This window comes from Theropithecus gelada, chromosome 14, assembly GCF_003255815.1.
Source record: "Theropithecus gelada isolate Dixy chromosome 14, Tgel_1.0, whole genome shotgun sequence".
NCBI lineage: Eukaryota > Metazoa > Chordata > Mammalia > Primates > Cercopithecidae > Theropithecus > Theropithecus gelada.
Window position 1 is genome coordinate 62,372,329 of NC_037682.1, and position 19,767 is coordinate 62,392,095.

The following is a 19,767-nucleotide window of genomic DNA, read 5'->3' on the forward strand; positions in this document are numbered from 1 at the left end:
GGGGGGGGGGGGGAGAGAGGGAGGGAGAAAGAAAATGAATGACACAGTTTACAGGGTTAAATTTCCAGTGCCACATATTTCTAATCACTGATCATAAAAGACTCAGTATAATATCTTCTTTCCCCCCCCAAAAAAGGAGCCTTTTGCAATCGAGGGTTCTGCATGAAGTTATGTAGGCGAGGCAACACAGCTGTTTCCCAGGATATCCTTCCCAGAATAGTTGTCAGTCTTTGAACCTGAGGTACCACAGAAGTTTCTGCCACTGTTAAAATCCATGAGTCAGCATTCAGGAACAAACCAACTTGTACTGCAAGTTGGCAGGAATAAGGTAAGGATCAGGAGATATTCCTTAAAGCAAGAATATATCAGTCTTCATAGGAGGATCAAAGTCCTTAGTAAAAGAACGTGATAAGAGCCTTATCTTTTAGTAAGTACATAGATCACTCGCTCTCGTATCCATTTGGTCCTCACCCCATAAATGATGGGGTTGAGAGAGGGTGGGACAACCAAATAGAGATTAGCAACAAGAATGTGAATGTAATGTGGAATGCTGTGTCCAAATCGATGAGTAAGGAAAGAGAAGACTGAGGGGATATAGAAAACACAAATGACCCCAACGTGAGAGCCACATGTGCTTAGGGCTTTTAGCCGAGCATCATGTGATGGGAGGCGGAAGACAGCACGGAGAATGTAAACGTATGAGATGACAATAAGGACCAGGTTCAGGAGAAAGAGGGAGACCACAAAGAGTCCATAGATAGCATTGACACGGATGTTTCCACAGGACAATTTTGCAATGCCCATGTGCTCACAGTAGGAATGGGCTATTATATGAGCCTGACAAAATGGTAAACGGTAGATGAGATAGATTATGGGGAGTGTAAACAGAACTGGATGAATTACAATGCACATAGTGATGCCCACCAGCACCCGGGATGTCAAGATGTTTGTGTAGTGAAGTGGATTGCAGATGGCCATGTAACGGTCAAAGGCCATGGCCACCAGGACCTCAGCCTCCATGCCAGTGAAGGCATGGATCAGAAACATCTGGGCCACACAAGCTCCAAAGTTAATCTCATGAGCATCAAACCAGAAGATGCCCAGCATGCGAGGCACACAGGTTGTAGAAAGGGCCAAATCGATAGTGGAAAGAATGGCCAGGAAGTAGAACATGGGCTCCCGGAGAGTCTGTTCTACCTTGATGACTAGCAGAATGGTGGCATTGCCCAGCAAAACCACGAGGTAAACAGAGCAGAAAGGCAGGGAGATCCACATATGGACGTCTTCCAGACCTGGGATTCCAACAAGAAAAAATGTGGCTGGGTGAAAAGTGCTCCTGTTGCCATGGTATACCATCCTGCACTGCGTTGTTCTGAAGAGGTGAAGCTCATTCTTCTTTTGGGGGAAAAACAAAGGGGAAAGAGAGAGAGAAAGAGAAAGATCAGATGAAGCTAGCATAGCACAGCAGCCAGCATAGCAGCAGCTAGCATATTAGTTGCTAGCATCAATTTCTAGCTCTGTGCTTCAGCACAGAATTGAATTCACATTTACTATGCAAGCAGGCGTGTTCAGAAGCTCCTGTACTGAGTCATTGCCTTAGCCATTTATACAGACCAGGGCATGGTGAAATTCAGAATTTTCATTCTGCTTGTTGATTGGGTACTAATTCTATATATGGAGATTTGCAACAACCTTATTGAGGATTTCTAATAATTAATACTTTCCACTCACTTTGAAAGTGAATAATACGTGATTTTACTCTGGGAATTCATCCTCTGTTGGGTAACATTGGAAATATCAAGACAGCACATGGGGTCATGTGAATACAACACACAGACCCTCAAAGTGTCATTAAGTGATTCATAAGAAAGTAAATAATAAGACTTCATGTACATAGGCACTTTCACAATAAAAACCTAAATTATTTTTTAGACTGGCCTTGAGATACCTATATAAAAACTCTGAACCAAGCCCAGTAGCCTCTCAGACACTGAATCAGACTGTAAGAAACATCAATTTCTCAGAAAAGTACTTGTTCCTGTGATGCCTGGCCAGAATTAGACATAGTAATTGTTTATGACCTACAGGCTTAGGATTTTCAGGTGGGAAAAGCATAAGAAGGCTGTGTAATGCCATTTTCACACTTTTGTTTTTTATCTATAGCACACCAGGTATTCTTACAGCACCTGTTAATTTTACCTTTGCTAATTTTTCCTCTACTACGGAGCCAATACTTATTTGCCACTCCTTCTACCAGTTCAAGACACTGGATATGTGGGTAGAAGACAATGCAGACAATCTCAGATGGTATTTGTGCTAGAGAAGTTTTTGTTTTTTTGTTTGTTTGTTTTGTAGTTCTCTTGGATAGCATTGTGTCAGCCGAAAAACAATCAACTTTTGCAATAGTCTAAAAACAATGAAGAAGAATACTTAAGTAATACCTTTAAAATGCTGCAAATAAACCAAGTTACTCAAAATGAGCTAAGGAGGCTTGTCCTGGGGTCTTTGGTACAGCAGTTGTAATTCAAAATAAAGTTAAAAGATCCTTACTTTCATCTTTGGCATAGTTTCACTTTCTAATCTTTTTTAATTATCTTTTTTTAATACAGTAAATATATCAAGGCAAAAATAACTTTTTTGAGGTGAAGCTCCTTCTTCTTTTGGGGGAAAAATAAAGGGGAAAAAGAGAGAGAAAGAGAAAGAGAAAAATCAGATGAAGCATTGCTAGCATAGCATAGCAGCCAGCGTAGCAGTTGCTGGCATCAATTTCTAGCTCTGTGTTTAAGCACGGAGTTGAAGAGTAAAACTCTTCATGCTTTTGAGATTATTCCAACACAGAGAAAACAAGTGCAGCAAAGTACACTGACTCTTATTGTGTTGTGTAAAAACATTGATATTCTGGACAATTAAAATATAATTGCTCAGCAGAAAGATAATGACAGCACCTAGGCTATAGACTTAAGGATTAAATCTAGGTGCCCACTCTCAAAAGCAGGTCTCCACTACCCTTATTTTTTCCTACTACCATAGAAACTAATTTAACCTAATGCAATTGGTAGGACGACATTTTAACTTGGATATTCATGACAGATTTCACACATAATTTCTAAAATTTAGAACATAATTTATACATATTTTAGGCATCTATTATTTAATGCATACATAATATGTTTATATATTACAATTTCATACATTACATATTAAAACAATATACAACTTTTTTCCCTGCCTGGTGCAGGTCAGCCACATAGTCCAGTTCTCAGTGTCCACTGCCCATGTATCTCTCCATGCACCGCCGCACCTGCTCACCAGAAATCAGCAGCTGATTCACCTCATTCTTCCATAGGAATCAACACCTACACTTAACACTGGGCAGCACAGTACTTAGTCCCTTTTCTGAGTAGCACTTGGAAGGTGTGCTAATATTAGGTTTCTAGCACCTCAGGGATATTATAAGAATACATCTAATTTTAGTCTGTACTTTAGACAGAGCTCTGGAATTGAGTCCTCAGAGACTGCTCACCAACTCCTGGGTGCTGCTCTAGAAACACAGAAAAGCTGAAGGAACATAGAAGCAAGCTGAAGTGTATGTAATACAATTTCAAGAAGTGGGACTAAAGCACTGTCTCGCTGTCATTTATACTTGATACATGTAACAACAGATAATTGCATCTTTACCTAATTGTGAATATGTGACCCAATTCTGTAGGCCTGTTTCATACAGAATAAACTGGCTAAATTCCTCTCCAACATTTTGACTAATATAGTAGGCTTTCTGACTTAAACTATTTCTCTTCACTGATGGTTTTTTCAGACCAAATATAATTGACTTGAATTTCTCTAATTAGCATAAAAACACAAAGTCATTATCTTTTGTCCATTGTGTTTTCTATACATGAATTCTCAAAACCAACACCACCAAAATTTTACATATACAACTTTTAAAACTCCTATTAATACATACCTAAAATTTCAATCCTGGAGTCTGATTGCTGGTGTACAAATACTGCCTTGTCACAACCAAGCTGTAAGATTTTAAATGACTTATGTATCATTTCTACATCTCAGTTTCCTTATCCATAAAGGGGAATAATAATAGTTTCCTTCATTGGGTAGATTTGAGATACAATTTTTTCTGAGGCATTTAGAACTTTGTCTTATACACAGTAAATCATCAGTTATAGTAACTTTTAAGCTATTGTTATTGTTAATTTATATTTTAGCTCTAAAGGAAAACTTCATGGATGTGATTATTGCAAAACAAATTGAGGAAATTTATACTGCCAATTATGTAGCCATTTTTCTTCTTAACTATGACAATATGAAACATGTTCTCTCTAATCTTAGACTCAAATACGTGTGTGTGTGTGTGTGTGTGTGTGTGTGTGTGTGTGTGTGTGTAGTTCCTATTAGAATGTGGTTATTTGGAGTGAAAAAATATATCTCTTTATTACACAGTTGAGGTTTCTGAGAACCTCCTTAAGACAGCACTACTTAAGCAAATAAGGCATTGAATTAAAAGCATGTGAAGTAATATTCTTTATTTGGCCTTGTCTGTCTTCTCCATTATTCCATACCAATATTTCATTAATGTCATCTCCTCCAAATTTATAATTTTTGCATTCCTGTATATATACAATGATATATTCTCTGGGGTCCAATCAGGTCTTCACATCTAATTAAAATTAATCTTAAGACATTTACTCAGAGGTGCATTTTTTTCTGTGTGTGAATGAGGAAGCATCTGCAGTTGAGAGCTGCTAAAATATCCTGGAAACAAGTGGGGAGCTAACCTTAAGAGCAAGATGAGATACAGAATTTTAACACCAAATATTAAAACAAAATTGATCCTCATTACATGGTTTAGTTATACAAACAACTCTTACATAAAACTGAACCAACATCTTTAATGCTGTGAGAGTCAATTAATTTCCTTTGAATGTCTATATTATCTTTTCAAAATATATAATATAAATTATCCCGACAGATACAGATTTAATTTTTTTCTTGGACACATCCCTCACAGTGGCACCAGTTCTATAGTTCTACTCTGAACTGGTTGCACTTATGGGTCTTGCTGAGAATACCTTTTATTACTCTTTGGTTTTGGAGCCATTGTTCCTCAAACCTCCTATCTTCCTATTTTACAGATAACCTTGCAATTTTTCTGGAACAAATCTTTAAGTAAGTTCTGATGAATGGGAGGTACAGTTTCAAAACTTTGTGTGACTAAAGAGTGCTTTGCCCTCAACCTCTATTAATATTAGCATTATTATTAGTTGAATTGTATCCCCTGAAAATGTATATGTTAAAGTCCTAAACCCTCATTACCTCACAAAGTGACCTTACTTGGATTCTTTTTTTTTTTTTTTTTTTTTTTGGTATTGTTGTTGTTGTTTTATTTTGTGGTGAGGACACTTAACATGTGGTCTGCCCTCAAGAAATTTTGAACTTCACACTGCTATATTGTTAACTACAGACATTAAAATTATTCATCTATCATAACTGCAACTTTGTAATCACTAAGCAACAAGTTCCCATTTTCTCCAGACCCTTAACTTCTGGAAACCATTATTGCCTTATTTGCTTCTATGAGTTTCACTAGTATAAAAACTTCATTTAAAGTAGAATCATGCCACATTTGTCCTTCTGTAACTGGATTATTTCACTTAGTGTAAGACCCTCATGTTGTTGCAAACAGCGAAATTTCCTTTTTTAAGGTTAAATAATATTCTATGCATATACCACAATTTCTTTAAAATCAATAAAATAAAAGTTAAATAAAATGGAGAAAATTGACAAAGTAGAAAGTTTGTTCTTTGAATAGCTTAATAAATCTGTAAAATTTTTAACAGAATTGATCATGAAAAAAGAGAGAAAACACAAAGTTTATACTGCTAATGCAAGTAAGACCCATCGCTACAGATCTTACACACATTTACATTTTAAACTGTATTACAGTGAGTACAATGCGGAATTTTTTTTGCATTACACTATATATCATAGTTTAAATGACATATTGTTTCTAAATATACCTTCAGAATTTAAACAAGAAAGACAAAATTGGATCATTGTTCAACTAAATATTTAATTCATAATTTTTTAAAAATCACTCAAAAAGTCTTCAATCTGAAAGAGTGTCATTTGCAATTTTACCTCAACATTTACAAAGGAGCTAATACCAATACAGTACAAATTCTTTGAGATCATAGAGTATTTCCCAACTGGTTTCATGAGTGATAACTAAACCAGTCAATTATATTCTGAGGAAAGGTAATTAAAGACTAACATGTCTTATAAGCACAGATACAAATATCCTTAAAAATTATCAAATAGAATACAGTGATGTATCAAGAGAATGACACATTGCAAACAAGGGAAGGCTACTCTAGTACATAATTTGTTTTTAAAAATTATAGATATACTTCTTCACACTGCCAAAAGTAGAAAAAAAGATCACCTTAATATACAAAATTTAAATATTTTTATCATCTTAATAAAATTTTTATACTAACATTTTACTTTTAATTTTTTGGTATATCGTAGGTGTATATTTTTATATATATTTGGATACAGGCATACAATGCATAACAATCACATCATGGTAAATGGAGTATGCATCACCTCAAGCATTTATCATTTATTTGTGTTACAAACGTTCCAATTATTTTATTTACTTTTAAGTGTATAATAAATAATTGTTGACTGTAATCATTTTGTTGTGCTATGAAATACTAGATCTTATTCATTCTAACTATAATTTTGTAGCCATTAACCATTTCCACTCCCTCCACCACTACTATTTTGTAAGATTTCTGAGTAAACTAGAAACAGATGGTAACTACCCTAATCTTACAGATATACATAAAAATAATACAGCTAACATTATATTAATGAAAATGTATTCAATATTCCTCCTGTAAAGTCAAGTAAAGTCAAAGATGTCTTATAAATACTTCTATTCAGAACTGCACTAGATGCCCAAAAAAGTGTAATACAGTAAGAAAAATTATAGAAAAAAAGATGAGAATTTGAAAGAATAAAGTAAAAGTGTCTCTATTTACTTATATGATTGTATATATGATATTCAAAATGCATATATATTTTTAAAAATCTGAGTAGTATTCAAAAATACATTGAACTTTAATATTCTTAAAAACAATGTAGAAATTAATTTGAAAATATAATTTACCAAGTAATCGCAGGTATATACTTGAGGTATTGCTCCTCACAAGAGGGCATCAACTGCAGGGATCTGCCCGCAGACCCTGACCCAAAGGATGGATGAATAAAAATGTACATTGACACACAGATAATCTGTTATGCCAGTCCTGCTAAGTGTCCGACCACCTGCACACCAAGAGAGGTTTGCCACTGCAGCTGGCCTTTAGAAGCTCGCACTCCAGGCATTTATTTAGTATACAATTAACAACAGAAGCTCTGAGTCAACACACTCGTGGATAATTAACATGGTTAAGAGAGTAGTTCTAGGAATGATTAAAACTCAGGTAGGGTGGTTTAAAGTAAATACCATTAGGGGGCAATTTCCCTGGTTGACCTCCCACCGAGAGGGCTATCTGGCTCCAAGATTAGTTCATGGAGGTAGGGTAAACAGACTTAACTGGGGAAGCTTCCACGTCCCTGTCCCTAGTATTTACCCTATGACCTAATGCTCTAAGGTAAGAACCGGCTGCCTTCAGCCTGTTTGATTATTACAAGCTATGTAACCATTTGGCCTTCCAAAAAAGTTTGTGACTATTCCTTATAATGTTCCCTAATATTTCCCTTTAATATTTCTGCCAGCATCCTGAGTGAATCCCAGCATATACCCAAATGAATATAAAGTGTTCTACCATAAAGACACATGCACATGTGTACATTGCAGCAGTATTCATGATAGCAAAGAATGGAATCGACCTAAATGCCCATCAATGGTAGATGGATAAAGAAAATGTGCTACATACACACTATAGAATACTGTGCAGTCATAAAAAAGAATGAGATTATGTCCTTTCCAGCAACATGGATGAAGATGGAGTCCATTATCCTAAGCAAGCTAACACAGAAACAGAAAACCAAATAACAAACGTTCTCACTTAAAAGTTGGAGCTAAACATTGAGTGCATATGAACACCAAGAAAGTAACAAGAGACACTTGAGTTTACCTAAAGGTAGAGTGAGGGAGGAGGGTGAGGATTGAAAAACTACTTATTGGGTACTATGCTTATTACCTGGGTGGTGAAATAATCTGTACACCACAGCCCTGTGACATACAATTTACCTATTTAACAAACCTGTACATATATTCCCAAATATAAAATGAGAGTTAAAAATAAACTAAACTAAAATATAATTTATATAGCATAAAAATCAAATATGTAAAAACTAACCAAATACTTTCAACATATTGACCCTGGAAACATGAGAACATTACAGGGAATTCCAAAAAAATGTAGATAAATAGATGGATATACTATGTCCATTGATTGAATTACTGTGTTCTTAAGATGTCAATCTTCCCAAATTAATTTAGCGGTTCAAAACAATTCTAAAGAAAATCTTGGTAAGTTTTATAGAATTTGACAGCTTGATTGAACCTATAGAATATGACTCATAGAACTGATAGAATTTGACTTATAGATTGAACTTACAGAATTTGGTAACTTGATGTGGAATGCAAAGATCTAGAGTACTCAAGGCAGCTTTGAAATAAATAAAAGAGAATATCATGATTTATTCATTTATTTTATTTTGTTTTTGTTTTTGTTTTTATTTTTGAGACAGAGTCTTGCTCTGTTGCCTAGGCTGGAGTGCAGCATTGCCACCTTGGCTCACTGCAACTTCTGCCTCTTGGGTTCAAATGATTCTCCCACCTCAGCCTCCAGAGTAGCTGGGACTACAGGTTTGCACCACCACACCTTGCTCATTTTTGCATTTTTAATAGAGACGGGGTTTCACCGTGTTGGCCAGGCTGGTCTTGAACTCCTGACGTTAAGTGATCCACCCGCCTTGGCCTCCCAAATTGCTAGGATTACAGGCATGAGCCACCATGCCCTACCTCTGCCAGGTTTTAGTATCAAAATAGTCCTACCCTCATAGAATGAGTTGGTGAGCAGTCCCTCCTCCTCAACTCTTTGGAGTAGTTTCAGTAGGAATGATACCACCTCTTTTTTGTACATATTGTAGAATTCTGCTGTGAATCCATCTGGTCCTGGGTTTTTTGGGGGTTGGTAGGCTATTTTTTACCCACTCAATTTTCAAGCTCTTTATTGATCTGTTCAAGGAATCAATTATTCCTGGCTCAGTATTGGAAGGGTATAGGTATCTAGGAATTTATCTTTCTCGTCTAGATTTTCTAGTTGTGTGCATAGAGGTGTTCATAGTAGCTTCTGATGTTTACTTTTATTTCCGTGGAGTCAATGGTAACATCCCCTGTGTCATTTCTAACTATGTTTATTTGGATCTTCCCTTTTTCTTCATTAGTCTAGCTAGTGGCCTATTTTATTAATTAAACAAAAAGACAAATCCTGGATTCATTGATCTTTTGAATGGTTTATCATGTCTCAATTTCCTTCAGTTCAGCTCTGATTTTGATTATTTCTTATCTTCCGCTAGCTTTGGGGTTGGTTTACTCATGGTTCTTTAATTCTTTCAGTTGTGATGATAGGTTATTCATTTGAGATCTTTTTAACTTCTTGATGTGGGCAGTTAGTGCTATACATTTCCCCCTTAATGCTGTCTTAGCTGTATCCCAGAGATTCTGGTATGTTGTATATTTTTTACATTAGTTTCAAAGAACTTCTTGAGTTCTATCTTAATTTCATTACTCACCCAAAAATCATTCAGGAGCAGATCGTCTAATTTTCATGTAATTGCATCGTTTTGAGCAATTTTTTAGTCTTGACTTGTTTTTATTGCACTGTAGTCCAAAAGGGTGTTTGGTATTATTTTGGTTGTTTTGAATTTTTTTGAGAATTCTTTTATGTCCAATTGTGGTGTTGATTTGAGAGTATGTGCTATGTGGCAATGAGAAGAAGGTATATTATTTTGTTTGTTTTGGGGTGGAGAGTTCTATAGAGGCCTATCAGATCCATTTGGTCCAAAGTTGCATTCAAGTCCTAAAAATCTTTGTTAATTTTCTGCATCAATGATCTATCTAATAATGTCAGTAGAGTGATGCAGTTCCACTGTTATTGTGTGAAAGTCTAAGTCTCTTTATAATTTTCTAAGAACTTGCTTTATGAATCTGGGTGCTCCTGTGTTGGGTGCATGTATATTAAGAATAGTTAGGTCTTCTTTTTGAATTAAACATTTTATCATTATGTAATGCCTTTCTTTGTCTTTTTTTTTTCAAATCTTTGTTGGTTTAAAGACTATGTTGTTTTTATTATTATACTTTAAGTTCTAGGGTACATGTGCATAACGTGCAGGTTTGTTACATATGTATACATGTGCCATGTTACTGTGCTGCACCCATCAACTCGTCAGCACCCATCAACTCGTCATTTACATCAGGTATAACTCCCAATGCAATCCCTCCCCCCTCCCCTCTCCCCATGATAGGCCCCGGTGTGTGATGTTCCCCTTCCCAAGTCCAAGTGATCTCATTGTTCAATTCCCACCTATGAGTGAGAACATGCGGTGTTTGGTTTTCTGTTCTTGTGATAGTTTGCTAAGAATGATGGTTTCCAGCTGCATCCATGTCCCTACAAAGGACACAAACTCATCCTTTTTTATGGCTGCATAGTATTCCATGGTGTATATGTGCCGCATTTTCTTAATCCAGTCTGTCACTGATGGACATTTGGGTTGATTCCAAGTCTTTGCTATTGTGAATAGTGCCTCAATAAACATACGTGTGCATGTGTCTTTATAGCAGCATGATTTATAACCCTTTGGGTATATACCCAGTAATGGGATGCAAGGTTATTTATAGATTCAATGCCATCCCCATCAAGCTACCAATGAGTTTCTTCACAGAATTGGAAAAAACTGCTTTAAAGTTCATATGGACCCAAAAAAGAGCCCGCATCTCCAAGACAATCTTAAGTCAAAAGAACAAAGCTGGAGGCATCACGCTACCTGACTTCAAACTATACTACAATGCTACAGTAACCACAACAGCATGGAACTGGTACCAAAACAGAGATATGGACCAATGGAACAGAACAGAGTCCTCAGAAATAATACCACACATCTACAGCCATCTGATCTTTGACAAACCTGAGAGAAACAAGAAATGGGGAAAGGATTCCCTATTTAATAAATGGTGCTGGGAAAATTGGCTAGCCATAAGTAGAAAGCTGAAACCGGATCCTTTCCTTACTCCTTATACGAAAATTAATTCAAGATGGATTAGAGACTTAAATGTTAGACCTAATACCATAAAAACCCTAGAAGAAAACCTAGGTAGTACCATTCAGGACATAGGCATGGGCAAAGACTTCATGTCTAAAACACCAAAAGCAACGGCAGCAAAAGCCAAAATTGACAAATGGGATCTCATTAAACTAAAGAGCTTCTGCACAGCAAAAGAAACTACCATCAGAGTGAACAGGCAACCTACAGAATGGGAGAAAATTTTTGCAATCTGCTCATCTAACAAAGGGCTAATATCCAGAACCTACAAAGAACTCAAACAAATTTACAAGAAAAAAATAAACAACCCCATCAAAAAGTGGGCAAAGGATATGAACAGACATTTCTCAAAAGAAGACATGTATACAGCCAACAGACACATGAAAAAATGCTCATCATCACTGGCCATCAGAGAAACGCAAATCAAAACCACAATGAGATACCATCTCACACCAGTTAGAATGGCAATCATTAAAAAGTCAGGAAACAACAGGTGCTGGGAAATAGGAACACTTTTACACTGTTGGTGGGATTGTAAACTAGTTCAACCATTATGGTTTAAAGCCTATTTTGACTGAAATTAGGTTTGCCACCCTGTCTTTGTTCTGATATCCATTTGCTTGGTAGATTTTCCTCCATCCCTTTATTTTGAGCCTATGGGTGTCATTGCCTGTGAGATGGGTCTCTTGAAGACAGCATACCACTGGGTCTTGCTTTTTTTTTGTAATTCAGCTTGCTAGTCTCTTCCTTTTAAATGGAGCACTTAGCCCACTTACATTCAAGGTTAGTATTGATATTTGTGAATTTGTACCAGTCATTGTGTTCTTAGCTGGTCGTTATGCAGGCTTGTTTATGTGTTTGCTGTATAGTGTCACTGGTCTGTGTACTTAAGTGTGTTTTTGTATTGTCTGATAGTGGCTTTTGCTTTCTATATTTAGTGTTCCTTTTAAGATCTCTCGTAAGGTGGGTCTGTTAATAACAAACTCCCTTCACATTTGCTTATCTGAAAAGGATCTTATTTCTCCTTTCCCAGGAAGATGAGTTTGTCTGGAAATGAAATTCTTGGTTAAAGATGTTTTTCTTTAAGAATGTTGAATATAGGTCCCCAATATCTTCTGGCTTGTAGGGTTTCTGCTGAGCGGTTCACTGTTGGCACAATAGCGGTTCATTTGTAGGTGACCTGCCCTTTCTCTCTAGCTGCCTTTAACATTCTTTCTTTCATTTCAGACTTGGAAAATCTGATGATTATGTTTCTTAGGGATAATCTTCTTGTGTAGAGACTTGCAAGGATGCTCTGTATTTCCTGAATTTGACTGTTGGCCTCTCTAGTGAGGTCACAGATGTTTTCGTGGATGACAACCTGAAATATATTTTCCACGTTTTTGCTTCCTAGATATCCCTTTCAGGAATGCCAGTGATTTGTAGATTTGGCCTCTTTACATAGTGCCATATTTCTCAGAGGCTCGGAGGCTCAGAGGCTTTGTTCATTTCTTTTCATTCTTTTTTAAAATTTTCTCTAACTGCCTTATTTCAGAGAGCCAGTGTTCCAGTTCTGTGATTCTTTCCTCAACTTGATCTATTATGTTCATAATACTTGTGTTTGCATTATGAAATTCTTGCAATGTGTTTCTCTGCTCTAACAGATCATTTAGGTTTTTTTTTTTTAAACTGGATATTTAATCTGTCAGCTCCTGTATTCTTTTATTGTAATTATTATTTTCCTTGGATTGGGTTTTGCCTTTCTCCTGAATGTTGATGATCTTAATTCCTATCGACATTCAAAATTCTATTTCTGTGATTTTAGCCAACTCGGCCTGGTGAAGGACTCTAGTTGGAGAACACGTGTGATTGTTTAGAGGACATTAGACATTGGCCATTTGAGTAGCTAGAGTTCTTACATTGATTGTTTCCCATCTCTGTTTGTGGGTGTCCCTTTAACTGCAATATAGGCTGAGTACAGTCAGTGTAATTATTTTCTGGATGTTTCCAGAGGATTGAGTCTTTGTGCAGCGTCTTCATTTGTAGCATACTTCCTGTCTTTGGTTTTACAGGGTGGTATGTTAGTGAACTATTTTGGTGTTTAAGCTTTGTGTTGTGATCCAGTAGGTGATACTTAGGTGTAATGGTTTCCTCACAGCTGCAACTCTGCTCCTTCTCAATGCTCTGAAAGTGTGGGCTCCTCTTCCACTTGAGAGCTAGCTGTAGATAGCAGCTTGGCACTCTGAGGCTGCCCACTGCTGCTCTTGGGTGATCTCAGGGTTTATGCTTCCTCCTAACTTGGAGGCATCAGAGGCAGGGATCTTAGTAGTGGCTGTGGCTGAGGGTCTTTTGCCTGTCTCCTGGAGGCTCCATCCCAGAGAGAAGCAGGTCAGCAATTGCTCAGTGCAATCAGCCTGGGATGGGTGGTCTGTGCCGTCGGCCCAAGCCAGGGGTTCCCTGCCTAGTGATGAGTGGGGGGGTGCTTGGGGTTCATGGGAGATGGACTGGCCTTTTCTCCCTGGGTCAACTGCAGGTTGTTGGAGGTGTGGATAAGGCACTCAGGGTCTTTGCACCTTCATTAGTCTGAGGGTGGCAGGGGTACTATTACTGCGGAGACTGTGGCAGAGAAGCTTACATTTGCCCCTGGGACCTCCACCTCCAAGAGATGCAGAGCTGCTGTTACTGGGAGTGTTCAGCTGGTGGGGTGGGGCAGATGCACTGCTGGCATGAGCTTCAGGCTCCACTTGTTGGGGAGCAGGGGATTGGGGGTCACTGGGAGGAGAGACTGGTGTCTCTGTATGGTGACTGTGGTGTGCTGTAAGCTCAGATACAGTCCTAAGACTCTTTGTCTCCTCCCAAGAAACAGGGAAGAAGGGATAGAATCACTGTTGTGGCAGTGGCAGAGGGACTATTAGATGCCTCTGTGAACCTCTCTCCAGGGAAACTCCAAGCCTATCAGTGGGTGTTCTCAGCTGCAGGTGGGGACAATTGTTTTGCAGTCATGAGCTGGGGGCTCTGCCAGGTGAAGAGTAGGGAGTGGGTGTTGCCAGAAAAAAAAGACTGGACTCTCTCCATACAGTGTACTAGTAGTGCCAGCATAGTGAGTAGGCCCTTTGTTTCCTCCCCAGCCCAGGGGATGTTAGGGTGGTATCACTGCAACCATAGTAGTGGAGGGATTGTGGGATGATTCTGGGATTTCCTCCTCAGAGAAATTCTGGTCTGCCACTGATTAAGGTAATCAGGTTGGGGCAGGGTTCTTATTCTGGAGTCCCAGGTCAGGAAGCCTTGCCCAGTGAGGATGGGTGAGAACTAACACCTGCTTAGAGAAAAGTCTGGCCACCTTTCTTTGAGGTGGTTGGCTTATGCTGGGGGTCTGGACCTATCCCTGGTCCCCATGGATTCTCCATAGCCTGGATACAGCAAGGGTACAAGATGCAAGACAAAAAAGATGGCAACCCATCCCTCCCAAAAATGTGTGGTGGTAGTTGTGCTAATCCATTTGATTGTAGTAATAATTACTATATATATGCATCTACTAAATCATCACATTGTACGCATGGTGTATGCATAATGCTTGTCAATTATATACGGCTGAAAAAAAATTATCTAATTCCACATTTGCTACAAGATACAGCTTTAGAATTAAAGATACAAGCTGACTGAAAGCAAAAAAATGAAAAGTATATATCATGCAAATAGTAACCACAAGAAAGCTGGATTGGCTATTCTAATATCAGACAAAATAGAGTTTAAAACAAAAATAAGTAGTACTGGAGATAAAGTAGGTCATTTTACAGTGATATAAAGGTCAACTCATCAGGAAAGTATGGGAAAATATAGCAATTATATATGCAGGTATTAACAGAGCAGCAAAACATATGAAACAAAAATGGACATATATGAAGGAAGAAATAATTTGAAAATAATAGTTGAAGACATTTTTTAAATTTTACTTATTTATTTACTTATTTATTTATTGAGAGACAGGGTATCACTCTTTCACCACAATGGCAGTGGTGCAACTGTAGCTCGCTACAGCCTCAAACTCCCAGGGTCAAGGAATTTTCCTGCCTTAGCCTCCTGAGCAGCTGGGACTACAGGCATGTGCTACCATGTCAAGCAATTTTTTAAATTTTTTTTTAAATTTTTTGGTGGAGGCGGGGTCTTGCTATATTGCCCAGCTGGTCTTAAACTCCTAGCTTTATGATTTCCTCCCACTTTGGCCTCCCAAAATGCTGGGATTATAGGCATGAGCCACCATGCCCAGGCCAAAGACTGTAATGGATAGAAACAGATTGTAATAATAGACAAACAATAGATAGAATAACTAGACAGAATATCAACAAGGAAGTAGAAACGTGAACAACACCATATAGCACTTCATTCAACAATAGAATACACATTTTCTGTAAGTGCACAGGGAATATTTTCCAGGATAGACCATATGCTACACCATAATAAAATTGCAATACATATAAAAGGACATAAATAATTAATACATAAATAAGAATAAAGTATATTCTTTGACCACAAAGGGATAAGATTAAAAATCAGTAGCAAAAATCAATTTCAGAAACTCACAAATATGTCAAAAGTAAACACCACACTACCACAATAATCAAAGAAAAAAGGGAAAAACTGTGAGGAAATAATACTTTGACACTTTTATAATTTAAACTTTTACTTTAATAAAAACAGTGGCAAAACATGTCAAAATTTATAGTATGCCTCTAAAGCAGTTCTTACAGTGAAATTTATCATTGCAAATGCTTGTGTTAAGGAAGAATAAAGATATCAAATCAATAACCGAAACTTCTACCTTAAGACTCACAAAAGAAGAGCAAACTACACAAATGGAAGGAAGTAAACTTTAAAGACTAGACCAGAAACCAGTGAAATAGAGGATAGAAAAGCAATTTGGAAAGATAAAATTGACAAACATTTATCCACATTGACCCAGAAAAAAAGGGAAAATCAACTTAAATTACCAGAAAAATTAATTAAGGGAAAGCATTATTACAAACATTAAAGAAATTAAAAATCCAAAGGAATACTATAAAAATCATATAATACTTAGATAAGATGGAGAAATTCCTAGAAAGATGCTAGTTACTGAAACTGACTTCAGTAAGTAGAAATTCTGAATGAACCTGTACAAATAAAGATATTGAATTAGTAATTTAAAAACAAAAATTACCAAAATAGATGAGTTCAGATTTGGATTATAATCCAAGGTATAAAATAAACACCTGGAAGTCATTATTAATATAAATAAATGATTGAGTTAGAAAAAAGGGAAAAATCTCTCACGCAATAATTTCAAGTAGATAATCTGTCCTCATGGTTTCCACTCTTTCAGTGTAGGCTTTGCAAAGTGACTTCCTTTAAAAAAGTACAGTATGGAAAAAGGGACTTTTAAAAAGAAAAAAGGTTAAGATGACAGTGGAGAAACACGACAAATACTACCCCATTCACATGAATAAAGTCATCATCAACAGTGATGTCATGTTGCTAATATGCATTATTGATATGATGCAATAAAAATGATATTATTCCTCTGTGGTCTTATAACTTACTCTAATAATGAGAAAAGCATCAGAAAAATCCTGATAGAGGAATATTTTACAAACTGCCTATTAGTAGTCCTCAAAAATGCCAAGGCAATTGAAAACAATGAAAGAAGACTGAGAAACTTTTACAGTTAAGAGTAGTCTAAAAACACAGGATGGCTAATGTAATGTTATATCCTGGATTGGATCTTGGAGTACAAGAAGAATATTTGGAGAAAAACTTTAAAAAAAATCTGAATAATATTCATCTGTGGTTAATAAATTACCGTTGTTGGTTCACCAATTGTGAAAAGAATACTCTACTAATGTAAGATGGTAATAGTAGAAGAAATTGAGTGCAGGATGTTAGAGAACTCTGTACCGTATTTAAATTTTTCTATAAATTTAAAACAACTGAAAATAAGGTTACTTTAAAAGAAAAGCATGGTTAATAATGCAAAGGAAAATGGAAGTTTAATCAAGATGTGAATGTTGAATTTAGTAACAAGTAGAGCACTAGAACCATCATAAGCTGCAAATCAGTGGAATCATGAAGATGAAAATCAGACCACAGCAGATTCAGGTTTGAGTGGGAGGTGACGAAGTTGAACTAATCAGTATATACAATTCTTTGAGGATACTTTCTTGTGCTATATAAATTAAAAACAGATATTTCAATTGATCATTTTGACTGAAAACAAAGCCTTCTTAGCATAATATCTCAAAATTTTCTAGTAATTAAAATCTGTATCTACATGAATCTCATAATTAAACATGAAGAATATAATCACCAAAAAATATGTTAAGCATTTCAGTGCAGAATGCCATTGGGAATACAGAAAAGGATGATCAGGACAGTGTATGTATGGGAACATGGGAAATAAACTGTATTCCTTCTTGCTCAGCTTATAAGGAACACATTTTAAGATGTAGAATGACTTGAGATTGCCATAAATAATTGAGAAATGTACTGAAAACCCAGGTAGAAAAAATGGACAAAAGTCTGGCTCTCATAGTTTGTCTAATCCTCATAGAAAGCCCTCTGTAGATTCCTACATACAAAGTCATCACTGTTTCTGCTTTATTCCAATTGGTCCAATTAATTTGCTCCAACTTTTCTTCTACACTTCTAAAAGTCTGCTAAGTTTTGTTCATTCATCATCCCTTTTTGATACGAGGTTCTCCAGCTGGAAATATTTTTTTTCCCTGAACAGGAGATCAAAACTTGCATTTAAAAATTTTTTGTATTAGGTTAAAAAGTCTAGGAAAACTTTTGAAACCTAAATCTTTCTCAGATATATTGAGGGCCTTCACAGTGTATAATGAATAACTTCACCGTAAAATATAACTACACCTTTATTCTCTATATTGAAAATATACAGATTTACAATTATTGAGGTTTAGGTCCAGTATCTTAAAGTCAAAATATCATTGGTAATATGTTAATTCTAAATTCAACATTATATGAAATCTTCTCACAAATATAAGGGGAATGGAGGGAAAGATATGTTTCAGAATCTCTGTCATCTACACTTCGTGTTTCTTGAATTTCTTGAGGATTCTGTCACGAATCTGCTTGGACTTAACACCGTAGACAATGGGGTTCATGAGAGGTGGAACCAGCAAGTAGACATTGGCCATCAGCACATGGACAATTGGGGAAGCATTCTGTCCATAGCGGTGGATCATAGATAGCCCAATCATTGGTGTATAGAAGGTGAGTACAGCACAGATGTGGGAGATGCAAGTATTGAGGGCTCTCACTCTCTCTGCCTTGGAGGCTATACTCAACACTGTGCCCAGGATGAGGACACAGGATAGGAGGAGAAGCACTGAATCAAGTCCCATGGAACAGATGACCACCATGAGGCCATAGATGCTGCTGACTTGACGGTTGGATACAGTTGTCTTTATGAGGTCCTGGTGCAGGCAGAAAGGGTGGGACAGAATATTGACATCATGATATTGAAGCTTCTTCAAGAGGAAGGAAGCTGGAAAGACCAGAGCCAAGGCCCTTCCAGCAATTGCCAACCCAATCCCAATGATTACATCATTGGTTAGGATGGCTACATAGCGCAAGGGTTCTCGGATTGCTATAAAGCAGTCAAAGGCCATAGCCAAGAGTACAGCTGACTCGATAATTGAGAAAACATGAATGCAGTACATTTGGACCAGACAAGCATTGAAGGAGATCTCCTGCACATGGAACCAGAAGACACTGAACATGGTAGGCAAGGTAGTGGTAGATAGGCCCAGGTCAGTGAATGCCAGCATTGACAGAAAGTAATACATTGGTTGATGGAGGGAAGACTCAGTTCTGATAATGAAGAGGATGGTAATGTTCCCGGCAATTGAGGTGGCATAAATCAAGAAGATGGGGAGGGAAATCAAGTCATATCTGCTTTCAAGGCCTGAGAGGCCCATTAGGAGGAAGCGAGGGTATAAGGCAGAACTATTGAAGACAGACATTGTGCTAATGGATGAACCTAGAGTCTAGGTGAGGAAACAAGAATATGGAAAATTAGGGTAAAAGTCAAAATTCTAACAAGAAGCAACACTTTAATTTATGCTGCTGTGTGTTTAATGGTTTTGATCATGTCTGTGTTCATTATATGTAACTACCCCACCTGTTATTTATTATTTTACCGATTTTTTTCTTCACTGTGCATTTATTGAGGTTTCTTGTTTGTTTGTTTGTTTGTTTTTTCGGTCTCGCTCTGTCGCCAGGCTAGAGTGCAGTGATGCACTCTTGGCTCACTGCCACCTCCGCCTCCCGGGTTCAAGTGATTCTCCTACCTTAGCTTCCCGAGTAGCTGGGACTACAGACATGTGCCACCACGCCTAGCTAATTTTTATATTTTTAGTAAAGACAAGGTTTCAC

General features: G+C 37.1%; 2 protein-coding genes across 2 annotated transcripts; both read right to left on the reverse strand.

The window, feature by feature from the left end:
• Nucleotides 1-417: 417 nt before the first annotated feature.
• Nucleotides 418-1,356, reverse strand: LOC112607373 (olfactory receptor 52J3-like). The gene has a single exon (XM_025358492.1). It carries the CDS (start codon nucleotides 1,354-1,356, stop codon nucleotides 418-420), a length of 939 nt encoding a protein of 312 aa, XP_025214277.1.
• Nucleotides 1,357-18,413: 17,057 nt separating this feature from the next.
• LOC112605573 (olfactory receptor 51G2-like) lies at nucleotides 18,414-19,355 on the reverse strand. The gene has a single exon (XM_025355158.1). The coding sequence runs from the start codon at nucleotides 19,353-19,355 to the stop codon at nucleotides 18,414-18,416; it is 942 nt and encodes a 313-aa protein (XP_025210943.1).
• Nucleotides 19,356-19,767: the final 412 nt, after the last annotated feature.

Coding starts and splice junctions, on each gene's coding strand:
- LOC112607373 (XM_025358492.1), bottom strand. CDS start 1,356: ATGGTATACCATGGCAACAGGAGCACTTTTCACCCAGCCACATTTTTT.
- LOC112605573 (XM_025355158.1), bottom strand. CDS start 19,355: ATGTCTGTCTTCAATAGTTCTGCCTTATACCCTCGCTTCCTCCTAATG.